General features: G+C 43.5%; 1 protein-coding gene across 7 annotated transcripts in view; it reads left to right on the top strand.

Moving 5' to 3' along the window:
- Wdr25 (WD repeat domain 25) overlaps positions 1 to 27,764 on the top strand; it is a 138,493-nt gene extending 110,729 nt beyond the window's left edge. For all 7 annotated transcript variants that reach the window (XM_074067162.1, XM_074067163.1, XM_074067160.1 and 4 more), the window contains 3 exons: positions 24,253 to 24,423; positions 26,643 to 26,783; positions 27,322 to 27,764. In XM_074067162.1, coding sequence (XP_073923263.1) covers positions 24,253 to 24,423; positions 26,643 to 26,783; positions 27,322 to 27,543 — 534 coding nt within the window. In that variant the 3' untranslated portion in view covers positions 27,544 to 27,764. The remainder of the gene's footprint in view (positions 1 to 24,252; positions 24,424 to 26,642; positions 26,784 to 27,321) is intronic.

The raw sequence follows: 27,764 nt of genomic DNA, 5'->3' as shown, positions 1-27,764 counted from the left end.
TTTGATGTCTGCCTCCCGCTCTAACCTGGAGAGAGCCAGCTGGGATGTATCCAGACTTGCTAGTTTTGCTCTGCAGGCCCCCGTTGATCCTCTGAAACTCTGACTCCTACCTGCTCTGGGATTCTCCTGATAAAATCGGCTCTGACAGGCCGGCTCACTTTTGCTCAGTACACCCTGGTGTTGCTTTGACACAAATCATCAATATTTCATGCTTGTTCTACATCTTTTTTTTTTTTTTTTCTTCTAAGTGTTTAAAGGGACACCTTGACTTCTGGTTCTTGAGCTGGTTTCTTGATCTTCTGGAGCTTTGTCCCAGATGCCCTGCAGGCATGTGTCCTACCATGAGGTGACAGTGGAGCAACTGACTTGCCCTTGGCCTGGGTGGCCCTTCAGATCAGCTTCCCTCACTGCAGCCCCTCACTAAAGCTGTAGTGTCCCATACAATGTGACCTTCCTGGGGACAGGTATTTTGCCTCATTTGCTGCTGTATTCCCAGTACCTCGCAGAGTGCTGAGCAGATAGTAGGCCCTGGGGGAGAAAAACTTGCAAGAATGACTAATACTCTAATCAAGACCAATTAAAAAATCCCAAGCAATTAACCCACCCAGTTGAGGTAGAATCTGAGCCACAATTCATTACTGCTTATCACATGCCCCTCCTGTGGGCGTCCTTCCTAGGTGGGAGTTGTTCCCTGGGTTAGAGTTAACAGGAGCTGGCAGGAGCAGTGCTGACCCAGGCTGACCCACCCAGAGCAATAGTCAGAGGTGCCTGGGGACTGCTACCCTGCCCCATCTCAGGTGGCCAAGGCATGGAGAGATTTTGAAAGCCCTCTGGTGATTCTAGTGTACAGCCAGGTTTGGGAACCTCAGCCTTGGCAGCCACAGTGTGCATGCCCAGATGAGAATCCGGGGTGATTTTTCAGGGTTTCTGCCCATGTGGGTGAGTGCATTCTTGCAACTTCTCCCCTTCCCTCTAGCCCCATGGTAGCTCTCTGAAGGACTTGGCCTCGCCCACTTGGCTCTGAGTGCCATCCGTTTCTGTGGCATTGTAGGCAGGTTGCTTATTTGCCCTAATGAGGTTTTGATTACTCTTCATTTGTCTCTTTCATCCGTTTTGTATTAAAATGCCTTTTTATTTGGACTCTTTGTACTTTCTACAGTTCTGACTAAGCTTTGCTGCAAACCAAACTTTTTATGCAAATGAGATGAGGAGACTAAGGGCTTCTGGTTCCAAGAATCCAGCACCTCAGAGACCTGCCCCCAGCTCAGCCCTCCTCTTGAGCTTCTCTCTGCACCCATTTATTTTCTTGGGGTGGGTCAAAAGACTCCTGATTAAAACCACTAAGTGAGCTACTAACCAGTTCGGCATGTGAGACTGATGGGTGCCTCCAGACATTCATCAACACCCATTGCCCTGGGTTGCTTTTGCCTTGAACATGTAGTAGAGGATATCAGAAAATACAAAGTAGGTTCTCTGGGCCTGTAATAATTATGTAAATGCAATGTTTATATAATTCTAATTTGTGAATCCTCTGTCATACATCCTTGCCACTGAAGTAGGTCTGTGCTACAGCCAACACTTCTCTCCTGGAGGTTATTTAAAATGTAAAATTTTAAATATTGATTCACTATTATTTTATTTGGAAACTTATTTTAACCTTATCATAACTGATAGTGTCCAAAAAGTCATGGGCTTGATGCCAAAGTTATTTTTTGTCTTAATATACTTTAAAGTATATGCTTAATAAATTTTTTTTGTAACAGCTTTATTCACATGCCATTCAATTCACTCATTTAAAGTGTACGGTTCGATAGTTCTTAGTATGTTTCCAGTGTAATGCAATCATCATCACAGTCAGTGTAGAATATTTTCATCACTATGAAAAGAAACCTATGTCTTTAGCAGCCCATCCTCTTCCCAGGGGGCCCTGAGAACCACCAATCTACTTTCTGTCTCTATAGATTTGTCTATTATGGGCATTTTATATAAATGGAATCTACAATATGTGACCTTTTATCACTTAATCTTTTCAAGGTTTTTTTTAAACATTGTATCCTATATTAGAACTTCTTTCTTTTCTTTAGTGTTCCAATTTGTTTGTTGTTGTTTTTTTTTTTTTACATTTATCCTGTTTGGTGTTCTCTGAGCTTTCTGGATCTGTCATTTGATACCTGACATTAATTTGGGGGAAATTCTCAGGTTTTAGTTATTGTTTTAAATATTTGGTTCCTTTCCTTTCTCTCTTCCTTCTCTTTCAGGTATTCCCATTTTGTGTGTGTCACATCTTTTGTAGTTGTCCTGCAGCTCTTGAACATTCGGTTCTGGGTTTTTTTCCTTTTTCCTTATCAAAGTTTTGGAGGTTTTCTACTATGTCCTCAATCTCCAAGCTTCTTTCGTCAGCCTTGTCTAGTCTACTGAAAAGCATTCTTCATTTCTGTTTCAGTAACTTTGGTCTCAAGCGTGTGTTTTTGATCCTTTCTTGGAATTTCTACCTGTCTGCTCTCAGTGTCCTTCTGTTGTTACATGCCATTTACTTTAATTGAGTGTTGACATGAAGTGTGAATTCCTGTGTGCTGAGTCTCAGTCAGAATGCAGATGCACTAAAAATATTGCATACAATCACCTTCAGGCTATGTGTATAGGTATAAAGGAAACATAAATGAATCTTGTGTTTGCACTTGGTATCTCGTTTTTCTCATTTACTAGAATATGTAAATATTGTAGTCTGAAAGAATCAGAACTCCAAAAATACTTCTGGTCCCAAGCATTTTAGGTAAAGGATACTCAACCTGTGCTTTGAAATACCCTAGAGCATTCTGTTCTTAAAGAGTCTGTGCTCAGAAGAAACTATTTAACCGGGGTCTAACCTGATGGGGCTTTATCACAGTGTAATTGACCTGGGGAAAAGAGATACCCAATCCCAACTGGCTCCAGCCTTCCATGTGGAAGAAGGAGAACACCCACTTCCAACCCCTCTAGCTTTCTACTTAAGGAAGAAAATACCCAAGCCAGCCTACTCTGGGCATCCTATCCCATCTTAAGGGGAAGGGACGTATGAAGTTTAGTGAGCTCAGGCTCACTAAAAGACAGGCCTAGTCACAGGACTATAGAACACCTCCCCTACACATACCTTATCTATATTACTAGAGTCCTGTTTGCAGCAGTTCTCTTCTCCAAGCATAGCAAAAAAAAAAAAAATTACTTGGCATACTAAAAGGCAAAACACAGTTTGAAGAGACTCAGCAAGCATATGAGATATGAGGGATCTTGAAACAGACTGGGCATTTAAAAACAACCACTAAACTAAGCTGTGTCCTCAGCCCTTTCTCCTCTGTGGGAAGAATGAGAGGATTTTTCTTTAGTCTTCACTGTGAGAACCTGGCAGAGCTTTGTAGAGGTAAAACACTCAGAATATTTTGGGATCCCTAATGACTGGGTCTCCCCCAATTTTTTTTTATCTTTCATACTTGCCCACACTGAAATCCCTGGCACTCCTTCCCATGGTGGTTTTTGCTCTTAAAAAATTGTGGTTCTCTGTAGCTCTCCTGTCTGTGTCTCCAGTTTTGGGGGGACAGCATTTGCCCGCTGACCTCACTTTTCTTATGGATCTCAGAAGTGCTTCAGTTTGTGCAGTTTTTTTTTGGCTGGTACTGTGGTTTTAACTCAGGGCCTTGTGCTTGCAAGGTATCTCTTGAGCCACTCCACCAGCTACCCGTACAGCTTTTCACTTACCGATTTTCTGTTTTGTTTTTTTGAGGGAGGGTCTAATAATCCTCCTACCTCAGCCCCAAGGGCTGGAATTACAGGCATGTGCCACCATGCCTGACCTACTCGTCTTTTTGATTATACTCATCCTAGTGGGTGCAAAATGATATCTTATTGGGGCTTTTTGGATACAGAACTTTTCAGATTATATATTTCTCCATGAGTGAGCTTTGATCATTTGTTTGCTTCAAAGAATTGGCATATTTCCTCTAAATTATGAAATGTGTGTGCAAAAACTTGTTTGTAACATTCCTTTGTTGGCCTCTTGATATCTTTAGAGTCTGTAGTGACATCTCCTCTTTAATTCCTCATAATGATATTTATTTCTTTTCCCCTCTTAGTCATTGTGGCTAGGGATTTATCAGTCTTGGTTACTTCAATGAGATATTGATTCTCTCCATTGTTTTTCTATTTTCAACTCATTGATTTCTGCTCTGATTTTTATTTTCTTCCATCTGATTGCTTTGGGTTCAATTTTCTTGTTTTCTAATTTCTTTCTTTTCTTCCCCCCCGCCTTTTTTGAGACAGGGTTTGCTATGTAGTCCAAACTGCCCTCAAACTCGAGATCCTCCTGCTTCAGCCTCCCAAGTGCTGAGATTACAGGTGTGCACCAGCGCACAGGCTCATTTTTAAACTTATTTTTATGTGTACGTATGTGTGTATGTATCCATGTTTGCACTGAACTCAGGGCCTGTGCTTGCTAAACAAGTGCTTTACTATTTGAGCCACACCCCCAGCCCCTTTATTTTTAGTTTGCTTTTCAGATGGGGTCTCAGGCTCACTTTGCTGAGACTGGCCTTGAATCTCAATCTTTCGAGCTCTGCCTGCAATAGCTGCGATTACAGACATGTTTCCACCACACCCAGCTCATTTTCTAATTTCCTTAGGAGGCAAGTTAGGTCACTTGAAGTCTTCTTTTTGAATATGATCACTTTAATGCTACATTGTTTCTCTAAGCACTCCTTTTCTGTATGCCACAAATTTTGATATGTTGTATTTTTATCTTAATTCAGTGTAAAAATCTACTTTTATTTTGATTTCCTCCTTGACATATGGGTTTAAGTGTGTTATTTAATTTTCATATATGTAGAGTTTTCCAGATATCTTCTATATCTTCTTGTTATTAATTTCTAATTTAATTCTGTTATATTCAGAATACATACTTCTTAGATCTTTTAAATTTGTTAAGGTTACTCTTTCTGCCTAGAGCATGGGACAGTTTGCTGACATTTTGCTGAAGGGTAGAGTGTCTGATGTGTGGTGCTTTGGTCAGCTGGGTTGATGGTGCACCCTTGCTCAATTTTTTCTGTAGCTCTGGAGACCTGCTGTCCCTCACTGGGATGGGAAGATGGGGAGATATGATGATCTTTTCCAGCCTAGTGTCCCCAGACCTTGTGTACTGGCCTGCAGTGGGCATCTTACTTACTGGTCTTGGATAAGTGATCATTCCAGCCTCCATGAACTCATGGATTCTGCAAAGATTTATGACTTTAGGAGAGTTCAGATTTAGAACTGCTGACTTCCTGAACTCTGAGTTCAGCAGTTATCAGATGGTCGATGGCTGTGTGGTTTATCACGTGTGTGAACTGTGTACCCAACAGTGGGCACATGTTCCTGGCGGTGACACCTGGAGGACACTGCTTGGTGCTTCTCAGCAGGTCTGGCAGGAGGACTGAGTGCTGTGCTGGAGCACTGAGAGGAGGTGGAGGGCCATGCTGTAAGGAGGCCGTGAGCGTTTTGCTCACACCACATTCAAAGAGGACGTGAGGGGATAACCTGTTTTCTTTGCCTACTGCACACCCTACATCAAGCAGATTTTTTGGTTATTTGTTTTTGTTTTTTGATGGTACTAGGGTTTGAATTCAGGGCTTTGTGCTTGCTAGGCAGGCACTCTGTTGCTTGAGCTACACCTCCAACCCAGATTTCTTGGTTTTTAATTATAGCTTTGATTTAAAAATTTGTTTCACTATTCAGAGACAGTGCTGAACTTATTGTATATTCTTATAATATAATATAGAGTAATATTAATGTAAACATAGACTTTTACAAAGATGGGATCACATTATCCTGCCCCTTTCTTACTTTAAATTAGCACATATTAATTGTACAAAGGGTTTCATTATGACATTTCCATGTATGCATATAATGTACTTTGATCATATTTACCACCTCTATTACTTTCTTCTCTCCCTCTTTACCCGTGATTTATTTTAAAATTTTAATGAATTTTATTATTATATTTTTATACATGATATAATATTCTTAGATCATATTGACTTAAAATTTTTTAAACAAGGTTTAGTCCTCTCTTTGACCATACTCACTCATTGAGCACTTGCTGAACACCTGCTGTATGTAGGACATCTCCCTGGTTTACAAGACTCAAAGAGGCCTGTCCAGGTGTTGATCCAGGCCAGAAACCTCAGTGGCAACTTTAGGATTACCCACCTCCAAGTCCCTGCACGTAGACATCTGGCAAAGGGCTGGAATCTCCCCTGGTTCCACTGGCCAAGCCGTGCCCCAGGTATGGTGGTCTCCACTGAAGGTGTCTTTTTCTAATATGAACCAGGGCCACATGGGTCAACAACATTCCTATCCCTTCCTCCGTTGTCCATGAGCCAATGAAAGGCCTATGGTGGGGTCCCCCTGTGGCTTGGGGTGCAAGCAGCATTCAGGGGTGGAGGCGCAAGAGGCCGTGGAGACCCAGGTACCACCCACCACTTCAGAATAAAAGCAGGGGTGGGTTGCTCTCTAGAGGGTCATTCTGACCACAGAGGAGCTCATGCTCTTGGCACAGTGTAAAAAGTGAGACACCTACTGAAGTTTAGCCCAGCTGTGGCCTCTGCTGACACTTGGCATCCTTCACTGCAGTCCTTTCACACATATGTATTTACATTTTTACATAATTTCCCCCAGCTTAATATTATATCATTAGCATTTTCCAAATTGTTAGAAAGCTTTTAGATGCTATAATTTTTAATAATTACCCAATATGCTGTAATGCCTTTAACTAGTCCTTTATTGTAGGGTATTTATAACATTTATGGTGTTTTCTTTATTATAACATTGAGGCAAACATCTAATTTCCTAGATGTAGAATTGATTAAAGGGTGTGCATAGGTTTTTAGATCTGGATACCATTACCCATTTCCTTCCAGAAGGGACAGGTGAAGCTGATGTATGCCATTTATGCCCTGGGGGAAGGAGCTCAGGCAGAAATGGGATGGGATGGGATGGGTGGTGAGGGAGCAGGCTGGGGGCAGAGCCCCTGGGAGGCAGGGGGAAGCAGAGCTGGGAGCTAGGGCAGACAGACCAGGGAAGCAGCCTTCCTCCCAGTGCTCCTGTCCTGGGCCTGGAACAGGTCCCAGATGTGAAGTTCATTGTGTTATGGTTTACCCTCTTCACAGTTCTTGCTCATCTACTCAGCCAAGTCCTCAGTATTCAAATGACAGTCAGAATTTATTACATACCCGATGTATATAAAAGTCAGTATTGGAGTCAGGTGAGATGTATGGACTGGAAATCCACAGCTGATGGGGAGGCAGAGCAATCTCTGAGGTGACAGGAGAGGGGCCCAAGTTCTGAGCAAAATCCATGCATTGGGAAGTGGGGTCCTGCGACCTGCTTGGCCTCACTCCCATCCAGAGGATCCCTAGGCCCTGACCCCTGCCCTCTGGGTAGATTGTACACACACACACATGCACACATGCATGCACATGCATGCGTGTGCTTCTGTCTTACCCATCAACTCCCTGCTGTGCTCATGAGTGTGTGGACAGGAGGACCATGGATGGTGGGATGGCTTACTCAGTCTCACCTCTGCCTCTGCTGTGGTTATGTGTGATTCAAGGTTTGATTCAAGGTTTGTTTGGTCCTAGGGGGTCCTCACCCCCAGTTTAGTGGCCTGGGAGGTAGTCCAGCTCATCTCTTTTCCTTCTTCCTCCAGGAAACAGAAAGGTCTCTACTTTCAGGGTGCCATGGCTTTTGGGAGGTAGAAAGGCAGGTGATGGTTACCTGAGGTATGTGGGACAGGGGCCTCCCTGTGGCCTACCCAAGTACATTACACAGTGGCCTTTGTTGGTCACTGTTGACTGTGCCTCATCATAGAGGTAGACCCCTCCTCTCAGAGTCCTAGAGTTGCTGGGCTTGGTGTTTGGGGGATCGTACAGTTTTGATACAGGCTCAGGCAGGTGAGCCCACAACCTCCATCTCTCTGATGCAGAGTTGGGCAGGGCCTCTGTGCATTTCCTGACACAATGCTGCAGTCTGGGGCTGGGCCCACCAGAGCCAGCTACTGGGGGTTGCATTGTTAGGACCCAGTTTTAACTCATGGCCCATTGTGAAGTGAGGAAAACTGATTTTTCACTTGAGATCAGCAACATAAATACACATGTGATTGTTTATTTCTGCTTTTTTCTTTTCCCTCATGTTCTGTATATGTAATTTAAAACTTCAGTCACTATCATGATGGTTTCTCTGCAGGTAAGTTCATAATCAAGTCAAATTTAGCAAGCACTAATTGAGCAGCTACTCTTCACACTGGGCAGCCTGGTCGGGGAGGGATCAGGTACACATGCTGGGTCTGCATATCTGGCATGACAATGGCAATGCTTCTGACTGGCTATGTGATCCTGGGCAGGACACTTACCTCTCTGGACCTCAGTGCCCTCATCTGTACAGTGGGGATAGTAATCTCAACTTGCCCAAGGAGTCATGAGGATTAAGAGAGGTCACATGTAAAGCACCTAGTAGTGTGCATGGCACACAGTGGGTGTTCAAGAAAAGCTGCTTATCCCTATTTTCAGATGGTCACAGCAGGTCATGTTCCCTGTGAACTCCTGATGACTGGCAGTCATGAGCTGTCTTCAGCTTGGCTAACAGTGGAGCCATCTGTCCCTCCCCCAGCCAATGTGGACCTGACCATGATGTCAAAGCACTTGCTTTCAGTGGAAGATGTTCTGCCCAGCACGATGACAGGGGCCCTTGCCAGTGATCAGAAGCTTGAGTATACATGCTCCCATGTCTTTGATTAATTTTTAAAAGGGAGAAGCGAATTAATTATTGCTGAATATGTGTGGGTACTCAGAATGCAGGGAAAGAATGCAACACAGGAACTTAGGTGTCATAGAGGACCCCAGCCCCAGGCACCTAGGAGCTGTTCTGTGAGTCCACATAGGAACTTGGCTAGTGATAGCCTCAAGGGTGGGGGCAGGGAGCCCATCCAGAGGCAGCGGTGGGAATGGAGCAGGCCTCCTGGGCAGTAAGAGAGCCCTGGCTACTGCTTTCTGCATACTCCTTGTCTCCTCTCAGGTCAAGGCCTCATGGCCTCCCGGGTCAGGAGGCCTATCCTTGAGGGCACGCTCTGCTTCTGCCTGGACCCAGTGAAGTGCCATCGGCATGACTGCCACGTGGTTCCCTGGAGGACAGGGAGGCCCTTTCCACTCTGGCCTTTATCCTCCCACTTAGCCCTGGGCAGGTGGCACCATCCTCCTCTGAGCTGTCCAGAGCCCCACCTGTCCGGAAGGGCTGAACTGTGTGATGTGGCCTGTAGGGAGCAGAATCCCAGTCTTCAGCTGGACGGCTCAGCTGAGGCCTTCATGCTGTGAGCAATTGGCTCCCTCCCCAGGGCTGGGGGGACATGCAGGCTGCACCCCCACTGTTGGCTCCTTCCCACCAGTGTCCTGATGTACTCATTAGAGGATCCTCCGAAAACTAGCTGAGTACCTGCTGGGTGGCCAAGTGGCCTTGAGGCTCATCCCCAACACCTTACTGTTGAGGGAGGAAACAGGACGCACAGTGCACCCTGATTAGAAACTTCCGTGGATGGATGATAACAGGCTCATGGAGGAACGAGCTGATGATTCTATTTGGCACATATTGGGGGTGTGGTTCGTAGAGGGTTTTAAAGGATGCATAGGAATTTTCTAGGTAGCAAGTCAAGGTAGAAATGTACAAACTCAAAGAGGAACGAAAGGGCATCACATGTGAAGGAATGAAAGGCAAGGGGTTTGTGTGGATGCAGACCACATGGTATTTGTGTGTGTGTTCATGTGCACACTCCTTCAAAGAAGGGTCAGAAGACACTGGCAGCCTGGAGGTCCAAGCTGGTCAGGGCAGGACCTCCATTCTAGCTATTTTTAGGTTGTGTCCCAGAGCTGAACACTCTAAGGGAGCATTGGAGATGGAAAGACCTCCCCAGGCACACCCAGCTGCCTCCAGTGTTGCTTTACTGTGGTCCCCTGGGAGTCCTACAGCTCCTCAGTCACACCTAAATGCGAAAGGGAAGGTGTCCTCCCCAGCATATGGTTATTAAGGCACACGTCTTTGAGCCTCATTAAGGAGTGTTAAATGCTAATGAATTTAGAGAGGGGAGTCTTGGGGCCTCTGTTTCCTTGGAAACATTTAGAGCAGGTGCTTTATAATGAGCTGTACCTATTTTAAAAGTGAGCCACGAGGGTGCTTTGATAGGCTGGATCTCGGATGCTGATGGGCAAGTGTGAACAAGGCTGGTGGAGGCCAGTGGAGACGCTTTGTGCTCTCTGGAATATTGGTTCTCTGGTGGTTTCTATAGAAACCACTGGCACCTGGGTCGGAGAATTGCTGAGAGCCAGGGTTTCACTTACGCAGCACAGCGTCGGCCCAGCCTCTTAAGACAGCAGATCTTGCAGGCAGGTGGGACTGAGCTCTGGATGGAACAGGACAGACATATGATGCCACATCTGTGATGCATTCATTATGTCTGTTCTGTACCTATTGCTTGAGTTCAGCTGGTCCCCACTTTGCCTATTATTTCAGGCCCAGCTGATAAGAGGAAGAAGGAACGTTTGTGGAGCTAATTCCTCCCCACAGAGCACTTGAAAGAAACTTTTCATTACTGAAAATTTTAAATATATACCAAAGTAGAGAGGTTATTTAATGAACCTCCATGCAAGCAGCGTTCTGTTTCAGCAATTATGAGCTGGTGGCCAACTGTGTTTTATCTGTAATCCCAAGCATTTCCCTGACGGTCTCCAGCCCCCAGGCCCACCACTGGATTTTTTTGAAGCAAATCCCAGACATCATTTCATTTGTAAGTACTTTTGTTTCTTTAAAAGATAAGGACTTCAATATTATTATAATACCATTACCTCGTCTAGCAATTTAGCAGTAATTCCTTAATACCATCAAATATCCAACCTGTGTTCAAATTTCCCTGGTTGCCTCATAATTTGCTTTAAACGGTTGCCTTGTTTCAGTCAGGATCCAAACATTTGGTTGATAAGTCTCTTAAGTCTTGTTTAATCTGGAGGTTTCTCTCCTACTTTGTTTTCCTGTGACTTATTTATTAGGTAATAAACCGGTTGCTTGTCCTCTGTTTTCCTGATTGCATCCCCGTGGTGTCATTTAACACATTGCTCTGTTCCCTGTATGTCTCATGAACTGCTTCATTGTGAGCAGCTTCTGACACTGATGTGCACACAGGTCACCTGGGGAGCTTGTGTTCTGCTCTGTGTCAGCTTTTGGTGTTGGTCCATATTGTGTGCACAGTGATCCCCCTTATCCAAGGTCTTTCTTTGCAGGGTTTCAGTTCCCACAGTCAACTGAGGACCAAAAATATTAAATGGAAAATCCTAGAAATAAACTATTCATGACTGTTAAATTGCCCACCATTCTGAGTAGTGTGGTGAAATATTGCACCAGCCCGCTCCATCCCAGTGGGATTCGAACCATCCTTTTGTCCAGCATATCCACACTATATACGCTGCCCACCCATTAGTCACTTCCTAGTGTCTCAGTTATCAGATTGACTTTTGTGGTATCACAGCGGTCGTACTCATGTAACCATTATTTTACTTAATAATGGCCCCAAAGTGCAATAATAGTGATGTCAACAATTTTGGTATGCCAGAGAGAAGCTGTAAAGTACCTCCCCTAAGTGAAAAGGTGAAAGTTCTCAACCTAATAAGGAAAGGGAAAAAAGTCATCTGCAGAGGTTGCCGAGATACACAGTACAATAAGATATTTTGAGAGAGAGACACATGCAACATTTGAATAACTTTTATTATAGTAGTGTTACAATTGTTCTAGTTTTTATTATTAGTCATTGTTAATCTCCTCCCATGCCTAATTTACAAATTAAATTTTATCATAGGCATGTGTTGTGGTTTGGATGTGATTTGTCCCCAAGAGTTCATGTGATGTAAACTTGTCTTCAGTGTGGTGATGTTGAGAGGGGAAGGGGGCTTTAGGATGTGAGGTCTAGTAGGAAGTTAGGTATTGATGCTCCTGATCTCTCCTCCTGAGTAGCTAGGATTGCAGGCATGAGCCACGGTGCCTGGCTTATTATGTTAAATTTATTCCTCAGTATTTCTTAGGTACTAATAGAAGTAGGTTTTTTTTTTTTCTCTTTTGGCTCTACTGGTGTTTGAACTCAGAGCCTCACACTTGCTAGGCAGGCACTCTTGCCACTTGAGCCACTCCTCCAAGACCTATTTTGTGTAGGTTTTTTTTGAGATAGTGTCTTGCCAACTGTTTGCCTAGGGCTGGCTTCAAATTGTGGTCCTCTTGCTCTCTGCCTCCTGAGTAGTTAGGATTACAGGCGTGAACTGGTGCTCAGTTAGTAGAATTTTATTTTTTATTTAATTTTCCATTTTTTGTTGCTAGAGTATAGAAATTATATTAACTTTTTTTTTACACTGGCTGTGTATCACATGACCTTACTAAAGTCATTTCTTAGTTCTCATAGACTACTTAGGAATCTCCATTTATATGGTCATGTTGTGTGTGACTAATGCAGTTTACAGTATTCTTTCCAGTGTGGGTACAATTATTTCTTTTTCTTGCTATCTTACAATGACTAGAAACTCCAGTGCAATGTCGAAGTGGTGTGAGTGGGTATCCTTATCCTGTTTCTCATCTTATGGGTAAAATAATCTTTTATCACTAAGTATGTTACATGTTAGATTTTTATAGATCTCCCATATCAGGTTAATAAAGTTACCTATATTCTTTGTTTACTGGATATTTTTTATCATATATTGGCATTGAATGTTGTGAAGTGATTTGCCTTATCTGTATATTTTCCTGTATTCTGTTAATATGTTGAATTATATTATTAAAAATATTAAATCATATACATTTCTGAGATAATTCTGAATCAGTTGTGATATATTATCCTTTTTATATATGGTTTGGTTCAAGTTGCTAATAATGTGTTAAGGATTTTATATTTATGAGAATTGTTATCCTATATTTTGGTTTTTCGGTGTCCTCTGTGTAGTTTTGATGTGAGATTAATATTGACATCAAAAAATTGAGTCGAGATGTCTCTCATATTTCTGATGGTTGGGTAGAACTAGTGCTACTTCTTCCTTAACTGTGTGATAAAATGTACCAGTGAAGTCACGGAAGCTCGAGGTTTTTTTGGAGGAAATTTTCTAATTACAAAAAAATTAAAGTATACATAAGGGTATTCGGGTATTCTATTTCTTCTTCACTTGTTTTGTAAGAATTTTTTCATTTTATCTAACTTGTCAGATTTGTTGCCCTACAATTGTTCTCAAGGTTTGTTCATTATCTTTTGGGGGGTTGTAGGGTCTTCATTTGGTCCAATCTGAGTATCACAGGTGTCACTACTCTTCACTCTGAAGAGCTTCATATAAGATTTCTGATAGCACAGATTTTACTAAAAAAAGTCTTCATTTTGCCTTCATTTTTGCCATATCCTTCGTTTTCTTTTTATACTTTTTATGGAGGTACAAGTGGCATACAGTAAACTGCACATATTTGAAGTAAAAAGTTAGATGTATATGTACATATATGTATGTCCATATAGATAATATATATCTCCATGAAACCGTCACCACAATCAAAATAAGTATTATATACATCACCTTCAGATGTTTACCTCTTGAAGTTATCTAGTTTGGGTCTTTAGCATTATTTTGTATGTGGTGCAGGTATGGATGGAGCTTCATGTTTTGACTCTGGGTGCCCAGTAGTCTTGCAAAGTTTGTTGAGAACAATGTCTGTGTCTTTATCCCTCTGTGGAAAACAAACTGGCTAAATATGTGTAGGTCTATTTTTGTGCTGTCTTCTGTTCCATTGATTTTTGTCTGTCTTTGCACTCTTGTTTCTATTATTGTAACCTTATAATGAGTCTTGACATCAGCCAGTATAAGTCCTCCAATTTTGTTCTTTTTCTAAGTTGTTTTGACTACTCTAGGTTTTTTTGCACTTACATTTCAATTTTACAATTACTTTGCCAATTTCTAACAAAATAAAACAAAACCTGCTTGAACTCCAGATGATATTGCATCTGATTTGTAGAGTAATTTGGGACAGAATTGAATTCTTAACAATTTTGAGTCTCTATGAGCATCGTGTGTTTCTCCATTTATTTAAATCTTCTTTAATTTCTGTCACTAATGTTTTGAAGTTTCTATAGTACAGGTCTTTCATATTTTTTTTATCAGATTTGTCCCTGGGTATTTAAACTGTTGATGCTATTATAACCAGTATTTAAAATTTTTGGTTTCTGATTGTTCATTATTAATAGAAAGAGAAAGAATGGTTATTTGAATGTTCCTCTTGAATTCTAGAAACCCTGATAAACTCATTAGTTCTTGGTAGATTCTATTGGATTTCCTATGTAGATGATCATGTCATCTGTGAATAAAGTAAATTTTAGTTTCCTTTTCCAATCTGGATGCCATTTATTTATATACTGACTTACTTATTTTATCTATTTCCTTCCTTCCTCTCTCCCTTTCTCCCTCCATCCTTTCCTCGCTCCCTCCCTCCCTAGCTCAAATTTCTAGAGCAACATTATCTGGAAGTGGTAAGGGGACATCCTTTCCTTATTTCTGATCTTGGAAGGAGGTATTCATTCTTCTTCACAGTTACATATAATGTTAACTCTGTGTTGCTTTGTAGATGTCTGGATCAGTTTGAGGAAACTCCCTTTTGTTCCTAGTATGCTGAGATTTTTAAAATCATGAATTATTGTTGGATTTTTCCTAAAGCCTTTTTTACTTCCATTGAAGTGATCATGTGTTTTTTCTTTCTTAGTCTGTTGATACGGTGAATTTTCTTTAGTTGATTTTCGAATACTAGAACAATCCACATTCATGGGATAAAGTCCACTTGATCATGATATCCCCTTTTTATAATCTGAGATTTTATCAGCTAAAATCATGTTAGCATAATGAAACCCTCCAGACAGTGTTTGAAAAAAAGGGGGAGGAGGGAAGAAGGCTAAAGGAATATAATGGTAGGTGAACTTGTTCAAAGTACATTGTACACATCTGGGGAATTATCGTAATGAAACCCCCTTGTCCTACCAATATATGCTAATTAAAAAATAAATAAAATTGTGTTAGGAATTTTCTAACAGGGTTCACAGGGTTACTAATGTGAACTTGTGATAATTTTGTATGGATTTAGTATCAGTGCAATTCTGGTTTCATAGAATGAATTGAGAAGTATTCCTTTTTCATCAATTTTCTCAAAGAGTTTATGTGAAACTGATACTGTTTTTTCTTTAAATATTTGTGACAATTGACCAGTGAAGCCATTTGTGTCTGAAATTTTCTTTGTGGGAAAGTTTGAAACTTTAAATAAAATTTATTTAGTAAATATAGGGCTATTCCAGTTTTTTTAAATCTGAGTGACCTTTGGTAGTTTTTATCTTTCAAGATACCCATTTCTTCAAAATTGCCTAATTTCTTGGCATAATGGTTTTCACATTATTTTTGTATGTCTGTAGTGGTATCACCTTGTTCTGTTCATGCCTGACATTGATGAATTATGTCTTCTGTCTTTTTTCCCTGATCAGTTTACAAATGTTATAAATCTTTTCAAAGTGTCAGACTTTGGTCTCAGTCATTTTTCTAGGTTTTGTTTTTCAAAAGGCACTAATTTCTTTTCCTGTCATAATGGTTTCCTTTCTCCTGACTAGTATGCAATCTAGTATTATCTTCTTTCTCTAGTTTAAGTGGAAGTTGAGGTCATTGTTGTGAGACTTTTATTTATTTACTGGATGATCAGTGCTGATAATTCCCCCATAGATATTGCATCTCTACTGCATACCTGATGATGCATTATTATATTTTCATTCATTTCAAAATACTTTGCCATTTCCTTTTTGACTTATTCTTGATCATGGATTATTTTAAAGTGTGCTATTTAAACTGCAAATTCTTGAGAATTTTCTGGATAGTTTTGTTGTTTGTTTTTAATTTAATTCCATTGTGGTCACAGAATATACATTGTATATTTGAATCTTTTTAAATTTGTTGAGATTTGATTGGCATTCTAGAATATGGTTTCTTTCTTTTTTTTTTTTGTGGGGGGGGGTACTGGGGTTTGAACTCAGGGCCTCACACTTACAACTTGCTAGGCAGGTGCTCTACAACTTGAGTCATTCCAGTAACCCAATATGGTCTGTCTTGATAAGAGTTCTATGTGCTGTCGTTGGGTGCAGTGATCTGTAAGTATCAAGTATATCAGTTTGGATAATAGAGCTAATTCAAATCTTCTGTATCCTTTCTGATTTTTCTATTTCATAAGAGCAGCTGTGCTATGGTTTGAATGTATATGTTAGAATTAAATCCTAGGTGATATATTAAAAGATGGGGACTACTTGGAAGGCAGAGATCAGGAAGATCTGGGTTCAAGGAAGCCCAGGCAAATAGTTCACAAGACTCCGTCTCAAAAATACCCAGCACAAAAAAAGGGACTGGTGGAGTGGCTCAAGTGGTTGGAGTGCCTGCATAGCAAATGTGAGGCCCTGAGTTCAAAGTCCAGTACCACCAAGAGATAAAGAGAGAGAGAAAGAGGACCTTTGGGGGTAATTAGTCAGTGAAGCTCTGCCCTTATGAATGGGATTATTGTCCTTACAAAAGAGCTGGAGGGAACTAGCTAGGGCCCTTCTACCTTTTCACTTCTGCCATAAAGACACAGCATTTGTCTCTTTTGCCCCTTCTGCTACCTGAAACGCAGCAAGGAGGCTCAGGACTGCACTGGACACCAAATCTGTGGTGCCTTGATTTTGGACTTCCCAAATTCCAGAACTGTGAGAAATAAATTTCTATTGTTTTCCAATTATCCCATCTAAAGTATTTTGTTGTAGCAGCCAGAACTATAACAGGCTGGGTGATATTTGTAGCCATAGGGTGGATCTCTTTCCTTTTTTTAAGTTCTGTTAGTTTTCCTGAATTTATTTTGAAGTTCTGTGATTAGCTACATAAACATTTAGGATTGTTATTCTCTCCTAATGAACTGAATTGACTCTTTTATCATTGTGAAAGACTCTTTTTATCCTTTGTAATATTTTTTACCCTGAAATCCAGTTTGTTGTTGACAGAGACAGTTTTTGATTACTACCAGCATGGCTCATATTTCTAGATTTAATCTACTTGTATCTTTATATTTAAATCAAGTTTCTTTTAGGTAGTATATAGGTAGGTCTTGCTTTCTAATTTTAATTCTATCTAATGGTCTTCTCCTTTGAGTAGGGTATTTATCCTGTCAGTTCTATCAGGTTTTTGCACTGTGTATTTGGGAAATCTGTTGTTAGTTATATATATTTAGAATTGTTATGTCTTCTAGATAAGTTGACATTTTTATCTTTTCATAATATCCCCCTTATTCTTGGCAGCTTGCCTTGTTCTGAAGTCTACTTTGCCTGATATTAATATAGCCACTCTAGTTTTCATTCAATTAGGCTTAATGTGGTATGCTTTTTATCCTTTTACTTATATGATCTCTTACTTATGGCTCTCTCTCTCTCTCTCATTTACAGCTCTTTTTTTAGATGATTCTATTGAATCTTTTCTATTTTTATTTATTTATTTTTGAGATGGGGTCTTACTGTGTGGCCCAGGCTGGCCTCAAATTTCCTGGGCTCACGCAATCCCCCTGCCTCAGCCTCCTTAAGCAAGTGGGCCTACAGACATGTGCCACTGTTCCTAATTTTGTTGCTTTTTAAAAGACTTTGAATCCAATTTGACAGTCTTTTAGTTGGTGGTTTTAAGATAGTTAATGTAATTACTGATATGGTTTGATTTGGGCCTACCATTTTGTTATTTTTCTTTTGACTCTTGTTTTTATTTCTCTGTTCCTCTTTTCCTGACTTCTTTGGATTATTTCAGCATTTTTATTATATCATGGTTTGGATCCGTGTCCCCTAGGGCCATATGGAAAGGCTTGCTTTCCCTTCTCCTTCAGAAACTCCATTGACAAAAATATTCAACCCTCTGTTCATTTTTCCTTCAGATTAGTAACTTGGCAGCAATGAAGATTTGCTTCAGAATTTTTACTTCCCATGCCTACTATGTAGTTTCTTAATTCAGCCAATCCTTTTTATTAACATGAAGAATTAAAAGACCCAAGCAAAAATGAAGTAAAAACCTCATCTTTTACACTGATCTTTCTTCAAAGTTTGATTTCTTTCCTCAAAGTCTTCAGGTAGTTGTTTTTTGAATTTTGTCCAGATATTTCTACTGTAATTTGTAAGGTGGGGCGGGGAGGAAGGGAGAGAAGGCAGGAGAGGAGAGAGGGGAGAGAGAAGAAGAGAGAGTGCTTTGTGGTTTTGGTCCAGTTCAGGTTGGCATTAGACCTTGTTCATTTAAAATTCAGTACTTTTCCTCTCTGGTGCATGCTGAGTAATTGTAATTGCAGTGTTTCCTCTTTTACTCGTGTTTTTGTTTGCAGTGTTTCATCTGCTGTCAATCCTATCTAATGTGTTTTCATCTCAAACATTGCTTATTTCATCTCGGCAAGTTCAATTTGGGTCTTCTGTATGTATTCTTCATGTCTGTACTTACCACAGCTAACCTTTCCTCTACCTTGAACATATGTTCTGGAGTTATAACAACTTTAATGTCCTGGCCTATCATTGGTGTCTCTTCTGATAAGTTTGGCTGGGTTTAGAGACTGTCATCTGAGTGCTGAAGCTGTTCACTGTTTCTGTGGACGGAACTAGGAAATATTTTTGTTGTTAAGACAAAATACATTGTTATTTATACTGATTTTCCAATTCAAATGTAAGATACATAATTTTTCTTTTCCTTCTTTGTTTTTATGTTTTAAATTTCTTTTTCACTGATTTTTGTGTATGTGGAGGGTGGGGGGACTAGGGTTTGAACTCAGGGCTTTGTGCTTGCAAAGCAGGCACTCTACCACTTGAGCTACTCTCCTCCAGTCCATTTTGCTCTGGTCATTTTGGAGATGGGTCCTGCAAGCTGTTGCCTGGGCTGGCCTTGAACTGCAATCATCTCAATCTCAAGTAGCTTTGGATCATAGGTATGAACTTCACTGAAAATTTTTATTTCCATCTACTTTATCACATTTTTGGGGGCGCATTTTAGCATTAGCAATGACTGACTGAAAACAGTTGTAATTTCTTGTGGTTCTTTTTGTCCAAAATGTATATCAAAGTATGATCTACCATCAAATTTCTGATTTTCTATTAATAATGTATATTCAACTAAGGATCAGCCATTCAATTACTATAGTTTAAAGTCTCTTAAAGAAATCCTATTTGTGTGGTTAAGCTACCAAATCAATACATGGTTAATTTCATTTGCTTAATTTTGCTTTCACATTTTAAAAATTGCTTTGTAAGTGAATTTTGTTATATAATTTAATTTAACAAAATATATACATGAGTCTAGAGAAAGAGTTGGCAAACTACAGCTTATGGGGTCAGTCTGGCCTGTGACCTGTTTTTATGTGACCCTTGATCTAGGAATGATTTTTACACTTCTAACCAGTTCTAACACACACACACACACACACACACACACACACACACACACACACACACTGCAACAGTCTGGACCTTTATAGAAAAAAAATCTGTAACCCCTACTCTGGAGTCATATCTAAAAGAAAACAATCAAAGTTCTACCCATGATCCCGTCTCCTCTGTTCTGTTCCCTCCCTTTCTTTAGAAGTGGTCTTTTATTGACTTATTTTTGTTTATGGTTTTTCTATCTTTTTAAAATGTCTGCAAACACACTTTTGTTCCTCATCTCTTATTTACCTACTTTGCACACTTTTTCTCCTACTTGGCATATTTTGGCTAAGCATTGGGTCCCAAAGATTGCCCACGCCAGGGCAGGGAGAGAGGCCTCATTCTTGCCGCTACTCCACAGTGTTCCATTCCATAGTGCAGATGTCCTATGGGGTCTGAACTCAGGGCTTTGCACTTGTGAGGCAGGTGCTTTTATTGCTTGAGCCACACCAGCAACCCTTTTTGCTCTGGTTATTTTGGAAATATGGTCTTATTTTTTGCCCAGGCCACCCTGGACTGTAATCCTCCTATTTTATGCTTCCTTCGGTCACTGGGATGATAGGTGCATGCCACCATGGCTAGACTTTTTCCATTGAGGTAGTTCGTCCAGTTTGGCCCAGAACCACAATCCTCCCAATCTCAGCTTTCCACATAGTTGGGATGACAGGCATGCACCACCACACCCAGCTATTTGTTAAGTTGGGGTCTCATGAATGTTTTTGTACAGGTTGGCCTCAAACCATGATCCTCCCAAATAGCTAGGATTATAAGGTGTGAGTCACCAGCACCTGCTTGCTTCACCAGGCTTTTTTCTGTGGTCACTGGTTGTTCCCAGTTCTCTAATTTCACAAGTAGTGCTGTTGTTTATGGTGCCCTGCTAACATCTTGGGATTTTGCCTGTGTAGCTTTGGTATCAGTTCTTAGAAGTGGGTGCTGGATGATGCATCACTGAGTAACAGTGCACCTGTGGTTTTGCTTGAAGGTACTCAACTCCTTGTCAGGGTTTGTGCAGTTTGCATTTCTTGCAGCAATGAGTTCATGTACAACACCCCCACAGCCAGCCAATGGCGGTACTGTGAGACTGAGATTTTGCTAATTTGATAGGTGAGAAATGGCATCCTGGGTAATTTAAATTGGCATTGCTCTGTTTGAGTACAGTGGAAGGACCCCTTTCTTTTTAATGAGCTCTGTTCTCTTGCCCATTTTTCTGTAGAGCTGTGGTCTTCATCTGCTTTTAGAAGCTTTCTATGTATTACAGAGAGCAACCACATTACCGCTACTGTAAGTTGCAAATATTTCTTCCACTTGTCTTTTTAATTTATCTATTATTTATTTACTTGCTTGTTTTCTACTGTGCAAGAGTGTTTTTTTTTTTTTAACGATTATTTTCATGTAGTCAAGATTACTCATCTTATCTTACTGCTTCTGGCTTTGGAGTTACAGCCAGGAAAGTTTCTCTAAGTCCCAGATTGTAGAGAAATTCAACCATATTTTCTTCTCAGATTTATATGGTTTCTTTTTTTTCAATGTACATTTTTGGGCTTTTTTGTAATATATTGACATGGTCACTATCCTATGTGATTGACCCCTTTTACCTGTGTGCACTTACTTAAACTTTATGAATGGGTCCCATGCTCACACTCCAGTTACCTGTGTGTGTGGACTGCTTGCACCCCAGTACTTGAAGAGACTGATGTGCACATTCTTAGGGAGAAGAAAGCATGGGCCATCTGTACGCAGCCCTGCATTCTGTGAAAGGGGCCCAAGAAAGGCAGCTGTGCCTTCAGATGCATCAGCAGCAGCCCAGAATGGCCAGGATAGCTGGCAGGCAGATTTTTAGAGCCACCAGGTGGTTGTCATCATGCCTGAATATGTCCTGGTTCACCTCGCACTTTCCCCAAGGCCAAGTGCCCGGTTATCTGACATGGGCCCTCGGCTGCCAGAGGAGACCGGGTAAGGCTCCGCTTTCTGATCCAGCTAGTCATGCCTGGGAGTGGTGACTTAAGCCCTGGGATGGGAGGCACCAGCTGTCAGTGTCATCAAGGGTGCTATAAACCCACCAGCTAGCCATGCAAATGGCTCCTCTGCCCTCTCTCTGTGCAAGGAAACAGTGGGAAGGTACATCAGTCATGTGTAGGGACAAGCAGTCCGCAGGCCAGCCCTCCACTAACAGCTGGCTTTCATTGGCAGGGAGCGCCCATAACACGGCTGGTTTCCTGGCCATTTGCTTTTATTATGCTCTAATGAATTGGGCCATTTCCAGACATTCTGAGAAAATGTCCAGAACAATGCCTTTCATTCTCCTCGAGACGTTTGGGAGGCAGGTGCCGTGTTGACAGGGCATGCAGGAGTTCTGCTATGGATGGCCGATGACCCTGGGGCATGTCCCCTCTCTGTGGAGAAGCTGCCTCTGGGCTGTTTCTTAACTCACAAGTAGAAGGGAGGGCCTCCAACTGCCTCCATCCTTTGCTTGATCAGTCCCTGTGAGTCTGCAGGGCCATGGCTGGGGACTGGCATTAAGGCCATATGGAAGCTCACGGCTCTGCTAGGGAGCTGAGAGCTGCCAGGCACAGGTGGGTGCCTGCCAACAGCTGTTCTGTATGGGCTGGTGGGGCTCTGGGGTTGTCCATATCTGTCCACAAGGGAGGACGAGTACCTCAGTGAATGGTACCTGTTGGGCCAGACTTGCTCCTCTCTTGGCATTTGGTGCCCTAGGCATTTCTGAACAACCTGCTTCCATGATGGAGAATGGGGACAGCAGGCATCCAAACCCAGTTTGGCTAAGGGCATTGGAAGCCCTGTGGTGACCCACGGAGAGGGTGGTTTAAGTGAGATGGGATTAGATGAACTTGGGGGACAAGAGGAGCATATGGACCTGAAGCTGGTAAGGACATTGTTCCAGAGCTGTAATGAGAGAACCATGAACCGTGCCTCACCTCCTTTTCTGCCAAGTACTTTCCACATGCTGTCGTGGAACAGCAGTGTTCCTGGGAGCTGGATGTTGTGCAAGCTCAAGAGAACAGATGTTGGGAACTGCAATGATGTGCCACATCCGGGCCCTAGATTCTGTTCCACCTCCAGATCTGGCCAGCAGCACCATCTCAGGAGCAGCACAGCCCCTGGGCTCCTGGCTGCCCTGTGAGACTTGGTGTCCCCTGTGCCCATAGGCTCCTGGTACATGGGAAAGATAGGCAGGCCACAGGCAGCTCCCTTGCTGTGAGCATCAGTGAGGGCAGCCTAGCTGCCCATCCTGTGTTCAGGGCTCAACAGGAATGGCCTCTCTCCTACTCCTTGACTGCTCTTCCCTCTTCAGGGGCCCACCCTGAGGTCACCCTAGCTGAAGGCTGCTTGTAAAGGGATTCAGAGAAGAGCAATCATTTGTTGTCCACCCTTGCACAGGAATTTGCCCCCAGGAACTTAACAGACATAGGAATTGGCTGCGGGAGACTGAGTTGTAGGTCTCAGGGGTGCAGCTTGGATGGGGACAGGTTCCCCTTACCCTGGTTATGTGAAGTTGTATGATACAGATCCCTATGTCTCTCTGAGCTCAGTGAGCCTCTGCTGGAGAGTGGTTCTCAACACCCCCCTCCCTGGTCTAAACTAAATTTATGGAGTGCTGTACATGCTGTGAATTGAATATATATATTTGAAAGAGGATAATGGAAAATAAAAGTTTAAAAGTTTGAAAGGTGTCAATTTTAAAAAATTAAAAAAAAAATTGTCAAGATCGTTTATTTCACCGCTGGCAGAGCCTTGGGACCTGAGAACTGTGTGTAGGCTATAGCCACATGGTGGCGCCCTGGGAGCTGGTAACCCTGTGGGCAGCATGCCCAGCAGGCTGCCAGAGACCTGGCTCTGCTTCCATCACAGCAGGTGGGCACACTGGCCTGGTATTTCAGTATTGCAATTTAATATCATGTCATCTATTAGTTTGTTGAGTGGAGTTGTGAGTCCTAGTCCTGGGTCCCCACCCTACTCTGACCAGGTGTCTTAGAGCAGGAGATAGGTGCAATAACCTGCTCTGAAGAAGCAGAGCAATGCGTGATGCTCCACAGTGGTAGTTTAGGAGTCAGGAGGCTGTGAAACATCGGTTATGATGCTTAGAAAATAAAACATGTCTTTAAAGCTAAAATACGTCCTGTGATTCTGGCTTTATGGTCTGTCTCCAAGAATGCTTGTTCCCTGCATTACTGTCACTCCTCCAGGGACAATAGTCCAGGGCTTTGCGAGCTGTGAATTATGTGACACCTTCAGACCTTTTCACAAAATATGATGCCAGTATTGATGGAAATCACTGTGCTCTTTAGGTGCCCTTGGACAAGGCATGAGCCCTTCCTCAGTGTGCTATCACTAGTACCAGCTGCCTTCAAGGGGCTCCATTTGCCTGGGAAGATGATGGTGCCTCAGTGAACGTGCCCACACGACAACAGGGGTGGGTAGTCATGGCCATTAGGCTGTGTTCACGTCTGGGAGGCATCACAGGAGCTCTCAAGAGAAAAAGATATTGGCCTGGTGGGAAGCAGGAGGGTCCCATGACACAGGGACCTGCCTGTGCTTGGGGCTGCTCAACCAGAGTGTGTGTGACTCAGAATGGCCTTCATTAAACCTGCCCATCCCCTGGGTGCTTGGCAGCTCTCCTTGGCTTTCCTTGGCTGGGCACCTGCCTGTGCTCCTGCAGCTGCCAGTGTGACTATTGCCCACCCTTGCAGGTGGTGAGAGGCTACAAGGCGACCATCCAGCAGACCTTGGACATCCTCTTCCTCCAGGAAGGGTCCGAGTTCCTGAGCAGCACGGATGCTTCCACTCGGGACTCTGCTGACCGCACCATTATCGCCTGGGATTTCCGGAGCTCTGCCAAAATCTCCAACCAGATTTTCCACGTGAGAAAGCCTATTTGGCACTGTTCTTGATTTCTGCCTCAGGGTGCATCCCTGTACCCTTCATCTGCCTGGGATCCTGGGCCACTTCCTGTGGGAGGGGATTCAGTTGCTTGAAGTCTCTGAAAAGGGGGTAGGCAAAGGTGAGGTCCAGGCCTGCTGCACAAATGGAGAGCCTTCTGTAGGGCAACTCTCCTTCTGCTTTCCTGTCCCAGCATAGCCACTGCAGGCATGGATAGCCCCATTCAGATGGATGGGAAAGATGGCCATGCCACCTGAGAGTCCCCATTCTCCCTCTGCCACCACACAGAAGGGATGCCTGATTTTCCCTTTTGCAGTACCTTTGGCAGGGATGCCTGATTTTCCCTTTTGCAGTACCTTTGGCAGGTGACACAGGAATTCAGAGCAGGAGTCCTAAACTTAGAATTTGAAAGCATTTAACCTTTTTGACTTTCAGTTTCCTCATTAGAAAACTGAGGATGATAATATTACTCACCTCATAGAGTACCTTTGAGAATTGTGAGAGAGAGAGAGAGAGAGAGAGAGAGAGAGAGCTCATAAAGGGCATAGCATGGTGCTAGGCATAGGGAGTGCTCCATTATACTTTAACTGTCATCACTACCACCATCACCATCATCATCACCCACCACCACCATCACCGCCACTACCACATTATCACTGTGACCATCACCACCACCACCATTGCCATCAACATCACCACCACCACCACCACCATCACCATCACTGTGACCATCACTACCACCACCATCACTGCCACCACCATCACCACCATTGCCATCATCACCCACCACTATACTGCCACTACCACCACCGTCACCATCACTGTGACCATCACCATCACCACCACCACCGCCACCACCACCATCACCATCATCACTCACCATCACTACCAACACCATCACCATCACCACCATTGCCATGATCACCACCCACCATCACTGTGACCATCACCATCACCGCTACCACCACCACCACTTCATCACCATCACCACCACTACCATGAGTACCACTACTGCCACGATCATCATTTGAGATTTCAAATAAGCCATAACTAATCTTTTTGGTGCCCCCACCCTGAATTTTAAAATATTTATCATGTACATGCATACCTTCTCCCTGACCTCTCCTGTTCTTACAGTGTTCTAGGTAAACCTGAGCAAAGCTACCTGTAGACTTCACTGCAGGCTTTTCCAATGCAACACACTTTGTGGGGTTAAGGGGGCACATCTGGGCACTGAGGGCCTTCTGCCTGAAAGGGCCCAGCAGAGACCCAGTGTGAGGCAGGAATGTTTTGAATAGTTCGCTTCTGTCTTTATCTTCTTGTCTGGTCATTTACTTCCTCACTCACTGGTCCTCTGTTGGTGTGGGCTTCTCCTAGTGTCTCACTGTGTAGGTGGGGAGATGGGCTTGTGTGTTAGTCTTCTATGTGAAACATGACCACAGACTTGGTAGCTTAAAATAATGCAAATTTATATTCTCTCGCAGGTCTAGGGGCTGGAAATTCTTAATAAATGTTACAAATTCTTGGGTCGAAATTAAGGTGTGGGAAGGATGAGATCCCTCTCAAGATGCAGGGAATGAGCTTTCCTGCCTCTCTGGCTGCTGGGGGCTGGTGGCATTCCTTGGATACCTTCAAGGCCAGCATCCTCAGATCTTTCTCTGCTGTATCTCTACATTGCCCTCACTGTGTGTGTCAAGTCTCCCCTGCCTTTGTGTTTTTGGGACATGAGTGCTGGCATCCAGGGCAATGCTATAAGATAATCTCCTCCTTCCCAGGCCCCTAACCCGTTGCTCACCATCTGCGGTAACATGCACAGGCCTTAGGAATCAGGACATGGACATACTTGGGGAGAACCAGCTTTCAGCCCACCACAAGGCTTGCAGGTGGCTACTGGAAACTGAAGAAGGGCAAAGAAATGAGATTCCCCCCTCTAGCCTGCAGGAGGGATACAATCCTGCTGACACTGTGGTTTTACCTCAGTGAAGCCCTTGTCAGACTGCTACCATCTGAGCTGTAGGAGAGTGAATCTGTGTTTTTTAAGCCACTGAGTTTGTGGTCATTTGTTACAGCAGCAACAGGAAACTCATACAGATCCCTCACCAAGGTGTTGGGAGAAGGGTGTGGGGAGAAGGCCCCAAGAGCAGAGTACAAGGTGGCTGTTGGTAGCCAGAAGACCCTCTGTGGTCCTGTTCTTTTGCAGGAGAGGTACACCTGCCCCAGCCTTGCCTTGCACCCGAAGGAGCCTGTGTTCCTGGCACAGACCAATGGCAACTACCTGGCTCTCTTCTCTGCTGTGTGGCCCTACCGGATGAGCAGACGGCGGCGCTATGAAGGGCACAAGGTACCCTGTCCTTATCCCCCAGGTCAAATACTGAGCATTGGCCCCAGAGCCTCCTTCTGGGCAACCCCAAGAATGGAAGTGGGACCCCAGTGTGCATGGACCTCCTGTCAGGGTAGATTCTGCTTCCTCTTTCCCTGGTGACTCTGTGCCATGTCTGGCTAGGGTCTACTCAAGACCCTGGCCACACCTGGTGCCCAGCCACTAGGCAGATAAGCAGTAGCCAGTTCACACAGATAGATCATGGGGTGGGAATAGGAACAGGCCCTTTTCCTGCCTGAGGCCTGCTTTGCTGGGGCAGAAGGGGCTAGGGGCTTGGTGACTGTCCTTTAGGCCAGATTTGCAGCTGTGCTGAAGCTGCTGCAGCCCGATTCCACTGGACCAACCTTGGGACACAGGGCCCATGCCAGGAAGGGGCATGGGCTTTGGCCTCGGGGTCCCTGAGTATGAAGCCCACCCCTGCTCCTTGCCAGCTTGTGTGCCTCACAGGTAACCTCAAAGAGCAGTGTGGCCTGCTCACCCCTGGTGTTGCTCTCTACAGGTGGAAGGCTATGCAGTAGGCTGTGAATGTTCCCCATGTGGTGACCTGCTGGTGACGGGCAGTGCTGATGGCCGGGTCCTGATGTTCAGCTTCCGTACTGCCAGCCGGGCCTGCACGCTGCAGGGGCATACGCAGGCCTGCCTTGGCACCACCTACCACCCCGTGCTACCCTCTGTCCTTGGTACCTGCTCCTGGGGAGGAGACATCAAGATCTGGCACTGATGTCAGCAGGCTGGGGCTCCCTTCTTCGGGGAGGGGGTATGTGCAGAGACTGGCTTCAGACCTGGGCAGAGGCTGCCTCCACCCCCTGCTGAGCCTAAGTTTCCTCTTCTGTGTAATGGGGGCAAGAACCTGTCTCAGGGTATGAGGACTGCTTTAGGGAAAGCACCTGCCATGTGGCTGCTGCTGATATCCAATAAATGTGTGTTCTGCTGTTTCTCATA

This window comes from Castor canadensis, chromosome 3 (genome assembly GCF_047511655.1).
Source record: "Castor canadensis chromosome 3, mCasCan1.hap1v2, whole genome shotgun sequence".
In the NCBI taxonomy this organism is placed as follows: Eukaryota; Metazoa; Chordata; class Mammalia; order Rodentia; family Castoridae; genus Castor; species Castor canadensis.
This window is presented reverse-complemented; position numbering and strand designations above follow the sequence as displayed.